General features: G+C 45.7%; 1 protein-coding gene across 2 annotated transcripts in view; it reads left to right on the top strand.

The window, feature by feature from the left end:
- Positions 1-14,087, top strand: part of HUNK (hormonally up-regulated Neu-associated kinase) — a 60,413-nt gene extending 46,326 nt beyond the window's left edge. The window contains exons 7-10 of one of the 2 annotated variants that reach the window (XM_075432968.1): positions 1,546-1,714; positions 2,585-2,668; positions 8,234-8,414; positions 10,763-14,087. In XM_075432968.1, the coding sequence (XP_075289083.1) occupies positions 1,546-1,714; positions 2,585-2,668; positions 8,234-8,414; positions 10,763-11,409 (1,081 nt within the window). In that variant the 3' untranslated portion in view covers positions 11,410-14,087. The remainder of the gene's footprint in view (positions 1-1,545; positions 1,715-2,584; positions 2,669-8,233; positions 8,415-10,762) is intronic. The other variant, XM_075432978.1, reaches the window with a different exon arrangement.
- Positions 14,088-14,599: the final 512 nt, after the last annotated feature.

The following is a 14,599-nucleotide window of genomic DNA, read 5'->3' as shown; positions in this document are numbered from 1 at the left end:
AGACTCCTTTTGAGCTTGCCTTGGAAAGTACCACTGGAGTCAGCTTTGACAGAGTTTATCCAGGTTTTCCTTAGTGTGCAGAAGTGGGTAAGATGTGTCAAAATAGTTCTGAAAAATCCACTCTTAATCATGCTTTTTATAACACAAGCAAGAAGCTGTGTTATGCTCTTGCAGTGCTCTTCCACCGTTTTGGAGGTAACACCCATTGTTCCCAAGACAAGAACTTGGTAGGAAAGGGGATAGCATGGAGGTAAGGTGGAAGAACAGCAGAAACTGCATTTTCAGGGCAATTTTCTCTCAGGCTTTTTATAAGCTTGCTTTTATTAAAGAAATTCCCTGAAGGCGAGCAAAAATTTCCCATTTTGCTGAGCACTTCAAGTAGAAATTGCTTGAATTTCTTTTGCTGTCCAGATGCTTTAATGTGCAATGGCCAAGATAAGTCTTGCTTTTGAACTCCAAAAAACCCGAAACCCAAGCATTCCTTAGCCGCAGAACAAATGTTAATAGGCATGCCAAATAAAGGAAAAGAGTTGTTTGAGATTTGCCAGACTTGTTTTACATCTTGTGGAAGTCCTCTATGTCAGACACAGACTGCTGTCCGGGCATTCCTCGCGTCACAGGTGCACAGGACAGGGGGCAGCAGGGCAGGAGTGAGAAAGGGGGGCAGTGGTCCTTCTGAAGGGGCAAGTCAGGTTCTAAAAAAAGCCCACACCCTAAGCTCCTGTAAGATGCCTTAGCCAGACACTAGGCTTGATATTAGGGGCAAGGAATATCCTTTAGCAACCAAGTGAAACCGAGCATTTCTTTGGAGATGGATGGGAGTTGACGGGTACATCTGGGAAGCTGGCCAGCGCATTTAGAGGTCTAAATAGGAGCAGAGATCTTTGGAAAATCTGTTTTTAACTTACGCTGAGAAGATATTTTGCCATTTCTACAAGGCTGCCGTACTCCATTTCTCGCCTTGGCTGAGTCTGTTACAGACTTTACAGAGGAGCACATACATAAACATGTGTAACGTGACTATGGCAGCCGTTTTACCATTTGAGAGCTGCTGCAGTAGCCCTCCCTGCATCCTGTCTCCGGGGTGAAATTTCTGAGCTGTTGTGCAGCACGTAAGGGGTGAAGCTGAACACTGTGGAGTTTGACTGCAAGGAAAGGGTCATTTTGGAAATCGTAATGTAGCTACCTGAGTTGGGTTTTACCTCTTTTCCTTCCAAACCAGCCAGGTGATCTTGGGGTCGTCACTGGTCAGGTGCAGGGTAACAAACGGTGGCATCCTGAGCATCGTGGTGCCATCTTGCATCGAGGTAGGACATGGTGGGGAGAGTGCTGTTCATTCGGCTATCATGGCTTCCCATGGTGTCCATGGCTCCTGGAGAGTCTGCCCTTTTTGTACCTGCTCATGGGAGGAGAGAGCTAATCACTCCAATCTTACTGAGCCTTTCAGGCCTCTTCTTTATGCTCTGCCATGTCCTCCGTGGCTGGCAAGGCTCTGCTGCTGGGAGGACGGCACGAATGGCATGCTCTGCCTTTCCCCCTGTGCAGGATTCACCTTGAGGACCTCAGCCAGAGCGTGCTGCTCCACATGACCGAGAAGCTTGGCTACAAGAACAGCGACGTCATCAACACTGTGCTCTCAAACAGGGCAAGTCACACGCTTGCCATCTACTTTCTTCTTAATAAGAAGCTGGAGCGCTACTTGGCAAGCCTTAGGGTAAGTACTGTTTGACGCCGATTCTTTGGACGAGTGGGCGAGGAGGGTGAAAATAGTGCTAAAAGTTTCTCTGCTTGCTGGCATTTGATCTCAAGGCTTCACCCGAGGGTTTAGGGGTTTTTTTTGTCTCGTATGGTGAGATAATTCTGCCACTTGAAATACCAATAACACAACGTAATTTGATTCAGGAAATCAAGAGGAAGCTTAAGAGCCGTTAAGGTTTTATTTAGTTTTCAAGTGAAAGGTGAAAGTTTCACATGAGAAATAACGTGAATATTCCTGGCCCCTGAGTTGGGGGTCAGAAACCCTGCTGCTGGGTTTGCACGGCAGTTTTCTCTAGGGCAGGAGTCTGCTGCCACGTGTCACCCTTCCTTGTGCATCCCGGGGAGCTGAGCTCCCAGGCCAGGTTTTGCATGGTGCTTGCTGGAGTGCCAGGACGAGCACAGCCACAAAGACAAGCTGCACGCTCTCTTCCCTTGGCCTCTCCACACAGCTGCCTGTGGTTTGGCGAGGAGTCTTAACTACTCTTGAGGGTCTGTAGGCTCCTACGTGACTGCACAGGCAGGAAGGTGGGTTGTGTGCAGTTTTCTTCTTGATGTGTTTGCTGCTCAGAAAAATTATCCCCGTCAGCCTTCCGATCTGACAACATCTTCTTAGTTTTTTTCTTTTCTCAGTTCTTTTAGCAAGCTTGTTTTAATGATGATGCCATCAATGATATTTAAAATGTAAGGGACCAAATTCACCACCTCTGTAAGTTGGTGCACCTCCACTGAATGCCAAGAGTGAATACAGTCCCGTAAGCAATAATTGAATGTTAGTTTTCTCTAATTATTTTACATACTTTACTTCTCTGTGCTTCTCTCTCCACAGAAGTCCGAAGGCCAGGACAATATTTGCCACAAGAACCAACTATACCAGATGGAAAAATACAAGGCAAATAAAGATTCCTATGAGGTAAAGCTCATTAAAGCTCTTTAAGGTACTTTAAAAGCAGACTGAATTTGAGGATTCTTGGTGATTGTGATTAAGGTGATGGGTTTCTGGACCGATGGAGAAAAAAAGACCTGTGGTCTTGTCTGTGCAGGACAAATAATTCCCTCCATTTCTTTTTGAAGCAACAAAGAGCAACTCTAGGGTGGAAGTACAAAAGTGGCTTTCAGCTTTTATGAAGAAAATAAAAGTTTTAAATGCTCTGTTTAGCAAAATAATGCAAACTTCTTCAAGCGGCGCTGTAGTTTTATTCTGGGGTGCAAGTTGCTGGTGTTGTGAGAGGACCATAACTGTGTTTCCTTGAGTCTGAAGACCTTGGTGGTGTAGGGCAGAGAGCTGAGTGACAGCCAGGGTGACCCTTCTGGTCACCTGGCATTCCTGATATCCTGGGCCAGCCCTAGCTTGACTGCCAGAAATGATGAAACTGTATTAGCACAGAACTCTGCCCAGGCTTGTATTTTTTGCTTCTTAGCAGAAGTGACACAGAACTAGCATCAGAACTGCATCGTGAGGGACTTCCCTTGGCCAGAGAAAGGTTTAACCGGGTTGCCTTTTGCTGTCGGTCTCCAGTCTTTTTGCTTGCAAATAAAGGAGGTGTTTTGTGTTAAAAGAATACATATCAGATAATAAGAGTTTTCTCATGGCTGGATTTTTCTTCCCTGGCTGATTCTTTGCCAAGTACTAAAATTACAAGAGTAGTATAAGCTGTTCAAGTCTTACCTACCAACACAAAGAGCAGTATTTTTGAAGAGTCTACCTATTTCAAAAGCTACTCTTCAGAGCTGGATTGATGATCTAATTGCAGGGGCAGGTTTGTATCATGGCTGGTTTTGTTTATTTTAAAGACTGCTTGCAAGACAAGCGGAACTGCGAGCCAGATGGAAATATCAGGGCAAAGTACTTATTCTTTTCTTATATAAATCAAAAACCACCTTACTTAGAAAGTGTCAGCAGTGGGTAGACTCAATGAATATAATATTTCAAAACGCTCTTTGACAGCTTACTTCAAGCTGTTGCAGGGCAACCTTCCCCTGGAAACATAGGCAGGTGCCTGGAGGTGAACACTGCAGATGTTGCATGGTGCATCCTGATGCTTTCTGGGTCAGCTTCCTCCAGCTGCTGGCGTCACTTCCCCCTGCGGTGACAGAGAGCCATGGATGACTCTGCCACCCAGGCATGAGCTTACAGCTGCTGCCTACCTACCCTGTGCCGAGAAGCCTGCAGCAAGGCCTGCCTGGGTGCCTGTGCAGAGCCAAGCGAGAAATGCATGGTCTGGTTTGCTGGTGGTCCTGAAGTCCCCGCACCCCTGGAAGGGAACTGGTGTTTGGCTCCCGTCAGAATGACTGAAAGCTAACAGGAGTGCTGCTGTATAACCCCAGTTTGGTTTGTAGGCGTGCGTAGGGACAACGGCTCCCTCCAAAGCCTCTCCTGCACTCAGAGTGAGTCCCATTGTAGCTATTTAGAGGGTGAGGGGGTGTCATTTCTTTCTTGTAATGGTTACCTTGATGCAATCACATTGCAAACACCATCATAATTGTAGAATCACAGAATGCTTAGGGTTGGAAGCGACCTTTAGAGGTCATCTGGTCCAACAGTGAGCAGGGACATCTTCAACTAGACCAGGTTGCTCAAAGCCCCGTCCAACCTGGCGTTGAATGTTTCTAGGAATGAGGCCTCCACTGCCTCTCTGAGCAACCTGTTCCAGTCCCTCACCACTCTCATTATAAAAAATTTTGTCCTTATATCCAGTCTAAATCTACCCTCCGTTCGTTTAAAGTCAGTACTCTCTGCCCTGTCAGTATAATACAGTATATTCTCTTTCTGCATGGGCATAGTGGAGTATAAAGCACGTTTTACATCGCTTCAGCTGTGTTTACACAAGGGGATTGTATTACCCTGGCTGTACCAGGACAGCTGAAGCAGCACACGTGGGAATACAGACCCTGGGAAGCTACTGCTGTTTGTAACTGTGGCAGACGTCTCTCATAAAATGCGTTTGTGTGGATTGGAACGCAGCCCTGGTAGTGTCTAGCTCATGCCGCTGGGATCAGTGGGTGCCACCAAGACTCGGGGGTCAGGATTTTGTAAGCTCAGGCAGGTTCGTGAGCTGCAGATAGAGTCACCCCCCATTTCCAGAGGGGAACTGGGATGCACTGGTCCCTAGGCAGACCCTGCACAGAGAGCATAGCCATGCGTTGCCATGGGAATAGCAGGGAGAGAGCTGGTCAGCTTCAGCTTCGGCAGCCGCCTGGATTTCTTCCACCTCACTCCAGCGATGTGACATGAGGATTTTGCCTCAGGTGGGGTTGCTGGGGGGATTGCTGGGGCAGTAGTCGTGCCCAGCCCCTCTGCGCCGTTAGCTTTCCTAACCTGGGGTGGTGGGATGGTTGCGCCAGGGCTGAGGGTGCCGAGAGCTGCTGCCGGTGCTGAGTAACCAGGCTGAGTTTGTTTCAGTGCTCGGGGCAGATGGGCAGCGCAGGAGGAGGGAGGGCGGCAGCAGTCAGTCCCTCTCTCTCCATCTCTCTCTTTTTGTTGGAGAGGCCTCAGGTGACGGGCAGCTGTCTCGCCAGCGAATCCAGGCGATACCTGCCTGCCGCAGCGTAGCCAGCAGGCTCAGACTCGGGGAATTCACAGTTTTTAAGAACTTGTGTCACTGTCGTATCACTATTTTAGACATGGCCAAGGCAAATACCCTTTATCTTTCTTTCAAATCCGTTGCTGGGACTAAGAGTAGGTTTTCGGGTCGAGGTCAGGACAGGAAATAGCGGAGGATGATGTAATGCCAAACCTATTCAAGTATAACATACCGGTACAACTCCTGCATTGTGCAACAGGATGCCGTTACATGGCTGTGCACAGTACAGTGAAGAGCGAACTTTTATAACTCCTCTGAAGGAAATCTTCCTTTCCTTTTAAAACAGAACAGTATGTGGCACCTTGGGAGTTTAGGGTTTTGGTTGTTTCCCCTTTAACAACCATCGTCTAAGAGAAGCAATCTCAGTAAATTTTTAAAATTCTTAAAAGACTAGTTGCAACGTTCATCCAGGGTGAAGTAATTAATTGGTAACACAGGATATGTGAATTTTCTTTTTTTTGGGAGCTTTAATTGTATGGTATGACTGCGTTACTGCTGCTTAGAAAACATCACAGCAGTGTGAAGGCAAAGTCAGGAGCACTTGGCAGGTAAGGAGCTGCAGCTTGGCTCTTGCACCTTTAGGCTAAAAATATTGCAGCATTGAAATGTCCTGCATCCTGACAGATGCTGCAGCAACCAACATGCAAATTCTTTCCTCACCTATCCAAAATAGCCAAAAGCTGCTAACAGTCTTGATCAGCTCCTTTAGGCTTAATATAGTTACCACTTGGTCTCATTCTCACAAGTACCTTTAAAAAAAGATACTCGATAAAGCCCAGTCTCTGCTGAACTTGGCAGCAGAGTTTCAGAGCCTTGAGAGGAAAAGTAGTGTGGTGGGCTCCCACTGACTCTATTGCAACCAGGTGTTATTCACACAGCATCATTATTATTATTATTATTATTATTATTATTATTATTATTATTATTATTATTATTGCTATTATTATTGCTATTGTTGTTATTATTGTTGTTCTTACTTCATCACTGTCAGTACTGACTGTGCTTGCCAAGGTAGTGCCTGGGACCGATCAGATGTTGTGTTGTTCCAAGCACAGCATGGGCAGGGAGGAATAAATGCTCAGTGCCGGAGGTCTTTACAGGCTCTGAAGGCAAGGGGAAAGACATCGAGTGAACAAAGAGGTATCATGCAAGCAAAGTGATGACGGCTCCATAATGCATTGGTGTATTTCTGTGGAAGGGTTAGCCAGCTTTAGGTAGGTAAAGTGAAAGAAATTGGAGGGGATAAGGGACAGATGGAGAGAAGGCTGGGGACAAAAAACACATGTGGAAAGGGAGACTGAGGTGAAGACGGTGAAGAGCTCAGAGAGGGTCTCTGGTTCTCGCTTTCCCGAGTCACCTAACCACTGCTGTAATAAAACTAAAAACCCCATTTTGTGATTCACTGAAGCTCTTCCTTCCGACTCCATAACTTCTGAAAATTCAAAGGTTAATGAGCCCAGTGGTGCCCAGACACCCTCTGTGCAGGGGGCTGGACTCTGTCTGAGCTGGGAATCATCATGACGAGTGCAATCCGGTTATTTTCCAATTAGGTGTCTGAATATGTTTCCAGAGCTGTGTAGTGGCCCAAAACAACCCAAGTTGTCTTCTGCATTTTTCTTTCCCTCTTGCACATGTGTGCACGTTATTTTGCATTTGAGGGTTTCAATAGACTTCATGTGAATGAACTTTCAATAAAAAATCATCAAAAGAGCCAGGCTTTTGGCAGTGCGCAATTATCGGACAAAATACAGGCCTCGGCACATAATTGGGTGAAGTAACTTTCCTGTATTTTTAAAAAAAGACTTGTAATTGCAGTGACTTTTCAATAAGAAACAGTGAAACATTGCTTAAATGAGGATTACAACCACACAAAGAATGTCACATAGATGCCCCTCTAAGGAAACAGCCCCAAAGCAGCCAAAACAAAAACCCCACTTCTTTGAGATTGATATCTAAAGCCAGACCACACAGATTTGTTCCAGAAAGGTGAGAGATTCTTGAAGTCTCTGAGGGATAGCAAAATATGGGCTACAAATCTGAAGCCTCATTTTTGGAAGTGAAATAAGACTTCTGGCTCTGCCTGAAATCAGTAGCTGGTAAAGAGTGTTACACAGCTTGCAGAATCTAGTGATTTGTGTTGAAAGAAGATACGATGAATTTTCACTATGAAACGGTACTTGGAAAATTGAATTCCTCTTCAGAGTCCCACTGCCAGGTTCTATTTTTCCTCTGTCACTACTGGAGATTAAACCTATCTTTTAGGACATATGCGCTTGTAATCCCACCCTCAGCTGCCTTCCCTGTCACGATAAGGAGTTAGGGTTCACTAAAGGGTTGGGCCGGTAATTTTCTGCCCCCTAATATCTTGTGCAGTTGCAGAGATGCTGTAAAAACAAGGGCTGTATTCCTCCGGATCTTGTTTGGACAGAAGATAAATGACTGAAAGAGTTTAAACTTCTTTAAAGCTCTGCAGGTCACCTTTTGAAATGTCAGAGGAAGTGCAATAAAGAGAAGTCAAAGACCTTATTTCAGTGTTTAACTAGGGAGGCAAATTTCAGGTATGAATGAGCACGAACCTGCATCTACTTGCTCCAACAAGGTGTCCTAGGACAAATGGCCTCTGAAATGAAAGCTTGCCTTTTCCTTTAGTTTTGCAAAACCAGCTTTCGTACTCTATGAGTGTCAGAGCAGATGGGAACCATGAAATCATGTCAAACAGATCAGAGGAGAATGAGACATGGAAGATTTAGTTATTTCAAGTAGCCAGGACAAATTCCTTGTTAAATGTGTAGGTTTTAATTCGGCTTCAGTAAGCGGTGTGCTTGTAAGTCTGGGGATTATTTAAACTTCCCTTAAGTAAACCAAATTGTTCTTGTTTGTTTTACAACTTAAAGGACAAAAAACTCAAAGAACAAGAAAAGAAAGGGGAGATTCTTCACCGTCAGCTCCCAAAGAAAACTGAGAAAAGTCCAGTTTCATATAGACAGCCTTCTTCCTGTCTTATCTCACAGATACAGAACACCAAGGCTCTGCTGAAGGACCGGAAAGTCACCAAGGCTGGAGGTCCGGAGAAAGGTCAGTGGGAGAAACACCAGTGGTGTGTCCCTGTGCACATGTGGATGCGTGGGCACGCGTGGCGTTAATGACAGTGTCTTGTGTGTTTGTTAGTAAAGAGTCGTGGGCTCGTGTTCGCTGTCTGCTCTGGAGGTGATATGTGAAAGAGGACTGGATAACGCAGCCAAACATTGAACGAAACATCCTGAGGAAACCATGATGATGTTCAGCAGTCATGAATCCTCACTTTTACTTCTTTTTATTTGACAGAATTCCCACCGTGTTTTAAAAAAAACTTTCTCTCCCTATTTATACTTACTTACACAAAATCATCTGCGCTTCACACCGGCGCTTTGAAAGCGTCAACACCCACCCCAGATCACTGGCAAACCAAAGCCAGCAGAGGTGCTTCTACCTACCCAGCAATGTGTTTTGCTCGAAGGGGGAAAAGGGGCAGCATGGGAAGAAATCCCTGACCCTGAGGAGAGTGCTGGTAACGGGGACATCCCTGGGAGAAGCAGCGGGCAGCCGCTGATGGTGGAGGAAGGGGAAAATAGGCAGCCAAGAGGAAAAGTGGTGAGATTGCCAAGCCCAGCAATCTTCAGGCAGCAAAAGGAAGGGGAAAAGCATTAACAGGGAAAAGAAAAGATGAGACAGCCAGAGGAGAGCAGAGCGTAAATCACACGGGGTAGGAGGCAGCCTGGGAGGGATGGGTGAGAGCTGCTCGCAAAAGGAGGTGGAAGAAAGGAAAGGAGGGAAAGGGGAGTCAGCGGGGAAAACAGGGTGCCAGTAGTGCACATGTGGATGGGAGACACTGAGGAGCAGGAGGGTGGTGTAGCCAGCTGTTAAATGAGGGAAGTAAACGAGGGGAGGTCACTACAGAGCAGAGGGGGAAAGTACGGCGATGTAAAATGTTTACTGTGGTGTCAGGGGGTTGTTTAGAGTGGTGGCTTGATAGTTTATCATTTGATGTTTTCTAAAAAAACCTAAACATCTGAGTCTAGAAAAAATGTCAAAATGGTGTGCATCTGGCAGCACAGGCACCTCTGCTGCAAGGTAGCAGTAGTCCGCAGAGCTGGTCAGAAATGGAACATACTTTTTGTGAAAAACGTAAAAAACATTAGAAAATGCTCATTTTGTACAGAACTTGTCATTCCATTTGGGAGGGAGGCACAGAGAGAAGTAAACCTAGTTCATTGTTTTTCTTTAGGTTTCTCCCTGCTTTTTTGAACTGAAACCTGAAAATCATTCAGACCTCAGCTAAAGCATTTCCCTGCTTATGGAAACCAAGTTTTGACACTTCTTAAATGAAGTGGTCAAATACTTTTGGCCAGTTTTGCAAAGAAACTAATCAGATTAAACCTGGTCTGCTTTTCCCAAACAGCTCTCAATGTGAGTGATTTCATCCCATGCATCCATCCAGGTCTCAACCCCTCCCAAGACCATCCCTTTCAAAAGACATACGTGTGAGATCTGTGGCTGTGACCTGAGGGCTGGCAGACCTAAATTCATTTATATCCCTTTTAGATGGTTTGAGACTGAGGGAACCCATGGACAGTGATTAACTGGCAGTCCACTGTTCTTTCAATTAGGGGGAACCTGGCAAAGCAAGCTCCTTGGGCAGCTTTCCATAAAGGCAGCAAAGCATGTTTTCTGGCGACTAGCCTGGCATGAGCAAGTGCCAGCATCCTGTAGAAACCGAGCAGATCTTCTCCACGAGCTGTTTTGTTTTACTGGACCCAATCCTGCAAAGATTGTTCCATTTATATTTGGTCCTTGCTAGGGGAAGATTCTTGCTGAAGTCGATACAGCAAATCTGTTCCAACTGCAACAGCCTGAATCTGGTCGGTGCAGCTACTCCATGTTTACATGTGTGAAACCAAGAACAGATTTTGTTCCAAAATGCAAGGAAAGGCATTAGGGATTAACTCACTGTTGTCCCCTGTGTCTCTGGGTATGTCAGTGAATACAGTATGCAGACCCAGTTAGAACCGTGCAAAGCTGTGCTAAGAAAGGATAAATGTGAGATTTCTCAGACATGGCCTTAGAGGGTATAATTAATGCGAACAGCTGAAGACGTCTGTGGTTTTCCATTTCATGTCCTTGTCTTACTCAGTTTAAGCACTCTTCCTGCCTTTGAGGAAAGTGGCAGATAAATTACCCATGAAGCAACAACGTAAGTATCAAATGAGACTCGGGGAATTAGGTTCTGAGTATATTCCTAAGACCAATTGTTTCAGCTAGTGCTTTTGTCACGCTCTTCCAAAATTTGTTAAAGGTGATGTGGGACGCTGTCCGCCGTGAGGCGGAGAAGGCAGTGCTATTAAATACAATCTACTCTTCTCGTTCCTCTTCTGTTTTCTCTGCAGACTCCAGCGGTGGGGTAAGCCCTTTCCACGAACCCCTGGCAACCAAGACAGGCTGCGTCACTTCCAGCTCCCTGGAGTACCTCGAAGTCCAGCAGCCACCCCCCAGAACCCCTCAGCTCCTCAAGAGGCAGGAGTCTCCGCCGCAGGAGCCGGCCCGGGTCGGGGGCCGGGCAAAGGACTCGCCTCTCATCCTGAATATTGTGCATTCCTTCGAGTCGGTTGACAGAGAGGACCAAATAGACCAGGTTTCCCCCTCTCATCAGTACAGGATTTTAGGCTCGCCAATGAATTTCCCTTACAAAAGCTCAAGTGAAAGGACACTGTCCCCGCTTTTTCAGCCGGGGAGTACATCCCCCGTCCATGCCACCCAAGTCTCTTTCACGTATGAAGAAAAAGCGTATCCAGCAAAGGAAGAAGCAGTGTCCCCTACTCAGCTGGTTCCAAACAACCCCTTGGGCAGCCCTAACTGTGTTAAAAGCAGAGGCAGATTCCCCATGATGGGGATTGGACAGATGCTGCGGAAGAGGAACCAGACGATGCAGTCGGCGAGCGACAAGCCGCTGGAGGCGAGGATGCCTCAGCTGCAGCAGATGAGCCCCACGCAGATTTCCTTCAACGCAGCAGACGCTGTCAGCGGCCAGTGTTAGTCTGACATCCCGGAATTTGCACTGCTGTTCTCTGGGACCTAACCTTTTTTACTTTTAACAAGAAGGGAAAGCCACAGGCATGTTACTGTCACTACGTAATACACTACAGTGGTCCAACGCAGAAAATCAGAGGTCTGCTTGTAAGGAAGGCATAGTCCTAGATATTGAAGTTGAAAGAAAAGGGCGCTGCTTGTGCTGTTAAGAAATACTAACATTTGGCATCTGACTGTACAGTAAAACATGTCTTGAAAGAGCTACGTGAATGCGTATTTTCACTGCTCTCATCTAATATTGCAGCAAGGTTGGTTGGAAGAGCAGCAAGCGCTACAGGTTTGATTCATCACAGTAATCTGCGTGGTGCCATGAATGCCGGTCCCATCCAGGGTCTGTGGTAAGACTGTCCGTGCTCTGTCGGCCTGTGCCACACAGTACATGATACTGCTGCAGGCGTTGTTCACATGGCTAGACAAGTGGAAAAACTCAAGATACTGTGTCCAAAGTCAACTTGCTAACAGGCACTGCCAAGAAGATGAAGTTGGTAGAAGCCTGAATAAAGACATGAGTGATCTAAACATTCAGAAAAAGTGGGATTATTGGAAGTCAGAGCAGATTTTACCGTTAACTACATACAGTAGCTAATAACGAAATCTTTTCCTAAAGAAAATGATGATTTAGTGATGCCACTCAGAAGAAACATGATTATTTAAGACCAAGTTTCATCACGTGGAAGGTCACCACACTAGAGGCCTGTTCCTTTTATATGATGGGTCTGCCAGTGGTTGCTTCAAATAGTAATCCAGATTGCAACACGCTGTGTTTAAACAATCCAGTCACCTCCGATTTTTGCAGCCGTACTAGTTCCATGGTGCACCTACGTGCAGGACTGCGTTAGCCTCCGTTACAGCAAGGCAGCACTGGACAAACCTGAAGGCTTTTCTGAGAGACTGCAGTGAGTTAGAAAGACTATTAAAGGACACATGAACCTGTACCAATGCTATTTTATACTGCGAGATTGGTAATGCAGTGGTTACCAAAAATTTGGTATTGTTATGAGCGGTGAAGATTACCTTTCTTAAAAGGCACCATGTTCTGCATACCCGTCTTGTTTTTCTAAGTAAATGATACATCTGAGAGGTTGGCAAAATTTTTTGGGTTCTGTTTTTGTCTTCAAACCATTTCCTATAAAGTAGAAGGCTTAGCCAAAGACTACTCTTTTCTTTCGTCTGCACTGCGCTTGTGTATGTGTTTGTGTGCACAGGACGTCTCAACAGACCTTGTCCCAGCCTATGCCCCACTGCGGCCCACCCAATTAATGTCATTTCAAAACCTGGGCAGCAGAGGCGTTGTCTTCTTCTTGGGGTTGTTTTTAAAAGATGGGGATTTTGCATGCAGGCCATCAGTAGGAATCCAAGCCCTATTTTCATCAATATTTTTGCAAATTATTTTATGGCCCCATTGCTTTGGTGTCTGTGCAAATGCTGAGAATTTTACCTGTTTGAGCAGCTTTCCTTCCAGTTTCGTGAGAGAGATACAGAGGGACTGGGCGAGGAGGGCCAGCAGAGGCAGGGGAGAAGGTCCACAGCTGAGTGCATGTTCCCAATTCTCAGTCTTACACCAAAATCTGCAATTAAAAAATTGGACATTAATCCAAATACTCACAGAATCAGAGAATCACAGAATGGTAGGGGTTGGAAGGGACCTCTGTGGGTCATCTAGTCCAACCCCCCTGCCGAAGCAAGGTCACCTACAGCAGGCTGCACAGGACCTTGTCCAGGCGGGTCTTGAATATCTCCAAAGAAGGAGACTCCACAACCTCCCTGGGCAGCCTGTTCCAGTGCTCTGTCACCCTCAGAGGGAAGAAGTTCTTCCTCATGTTCAGACGGAACTTCCTGTGCTTCAGTTTGTGCCCATTGCCCCTGACGGAAGAGACAACTGGACTGTTCAGTATTTTGAATGCTTGCTGGCAAAACCAGCAGGGCGTGAATGCCCAGAGCACCCTTCTCATCCCTGCAGATGGCACCTTCACCTCGACACTGAAGCCACCTGTCAGTTCGGTACGGGGGAGTCCATATGCGTCTTGTTGTACTCTTCAGTGTAGTGAGGGCACCCGCCTCTGGGGTAGTTAAGCTATGTGTAAAATAATGTACTTAAAAATCCCAATATAGTAAGAAAGGCAGCCCTGAAACAATTTTACTCATTTTCAGATCCAAAAATGTCATCTTCTGTTTGTACAGAGCACCTGTGCATCCCAGGAGTCCATTTTAGCTCTTCATTTTGTTTAAAAACATCAAAGCATTTTCTTTTGCTTTGTGCTAAGAACATGTTTGTCCTCCAAAGCTAGCGAGCGGGGACCACTGAAATCCTGTCTTGTGTGCGTCGGACTGGCGTACCTGAACGGATGGCAGATTCTGACTTGAATTACAAACTCAGGTTTATTTGGAACCCAATAAAAGGTTGGGGGAGGCAGGAAAGAGACATGTATTTTTTGTGAAAACCCAGTAAATATGTGTAAGAATCAGAATGCAAACAGAAATGTTAAATCTTTTATTATATATTTATAGAGAGTATATGAGTACTACACTGCTAAAACATAACCATGTATCCAGCTTAGATAGTAGCTATGTACAGTCAAACTGCAGTGACCATAGAAGGGACTTACTGAAATAAAGTAGTGGAAATTCCGGGGGGGGGGGGGAAATTGTATTTGTTATCATTATTAAATACATGTACTTTTTGAACAAGATTGCAATGGACTACTGACTTTGTTTGACAGGTCACTATGTAGCAAGGATTATCTAAGTACAAAAACAACCAGCAAAATGGTGAGGTGACAAGAGGATTGCCAGCACCTTTACCTTTACCCATCAAAGATTATCACTTTGAATCCAGCTACTGACTTGCCTGTAAACCCTGAGAGAGCTAAAAGGGACAAGGTGGGATTTACCTTGCTTAATATTAGCCCTCTGCAAGTTGTGCACCTAGTCTCTGGTCATTATCTGAGCTCTGTTTGTCAGCAGTGGAGGCTGATAGATATCTCCAGGTCTTCCCACCTTAAAACAGAGGTCCAAAGTGATGGGAACAAATTGCTCCTCAGCAATTCATAGCTGTATCCAGATATGAGGGAGGGAATAGAGATGTTCAGATAATAACTCAGCTTTTAGACAACCATAGGAAGTCACCCCGATATAAA

Source organism: Opisthocomus hoazin, chromosome 1, assembly GCF_030867145.1.
Source record: "Opisthocomus hoazin isolate bOpiHoa1 chromosome 1, bOpiHoa1.hap1, whole genome shotgun sequence".
Taxonomy (NCBI): Eukaryota; Metazoa; Chordata; class Aves; order Opisthocomiformes; family Opisthocomidae; genus Opisthocomus; species Opisthocomus hoazin.
The sequence above is the reverse complement of the archived record's forward strand: the minus strand, read 5'-3'. Positions and strand labels throughout refer to the sequence as shown.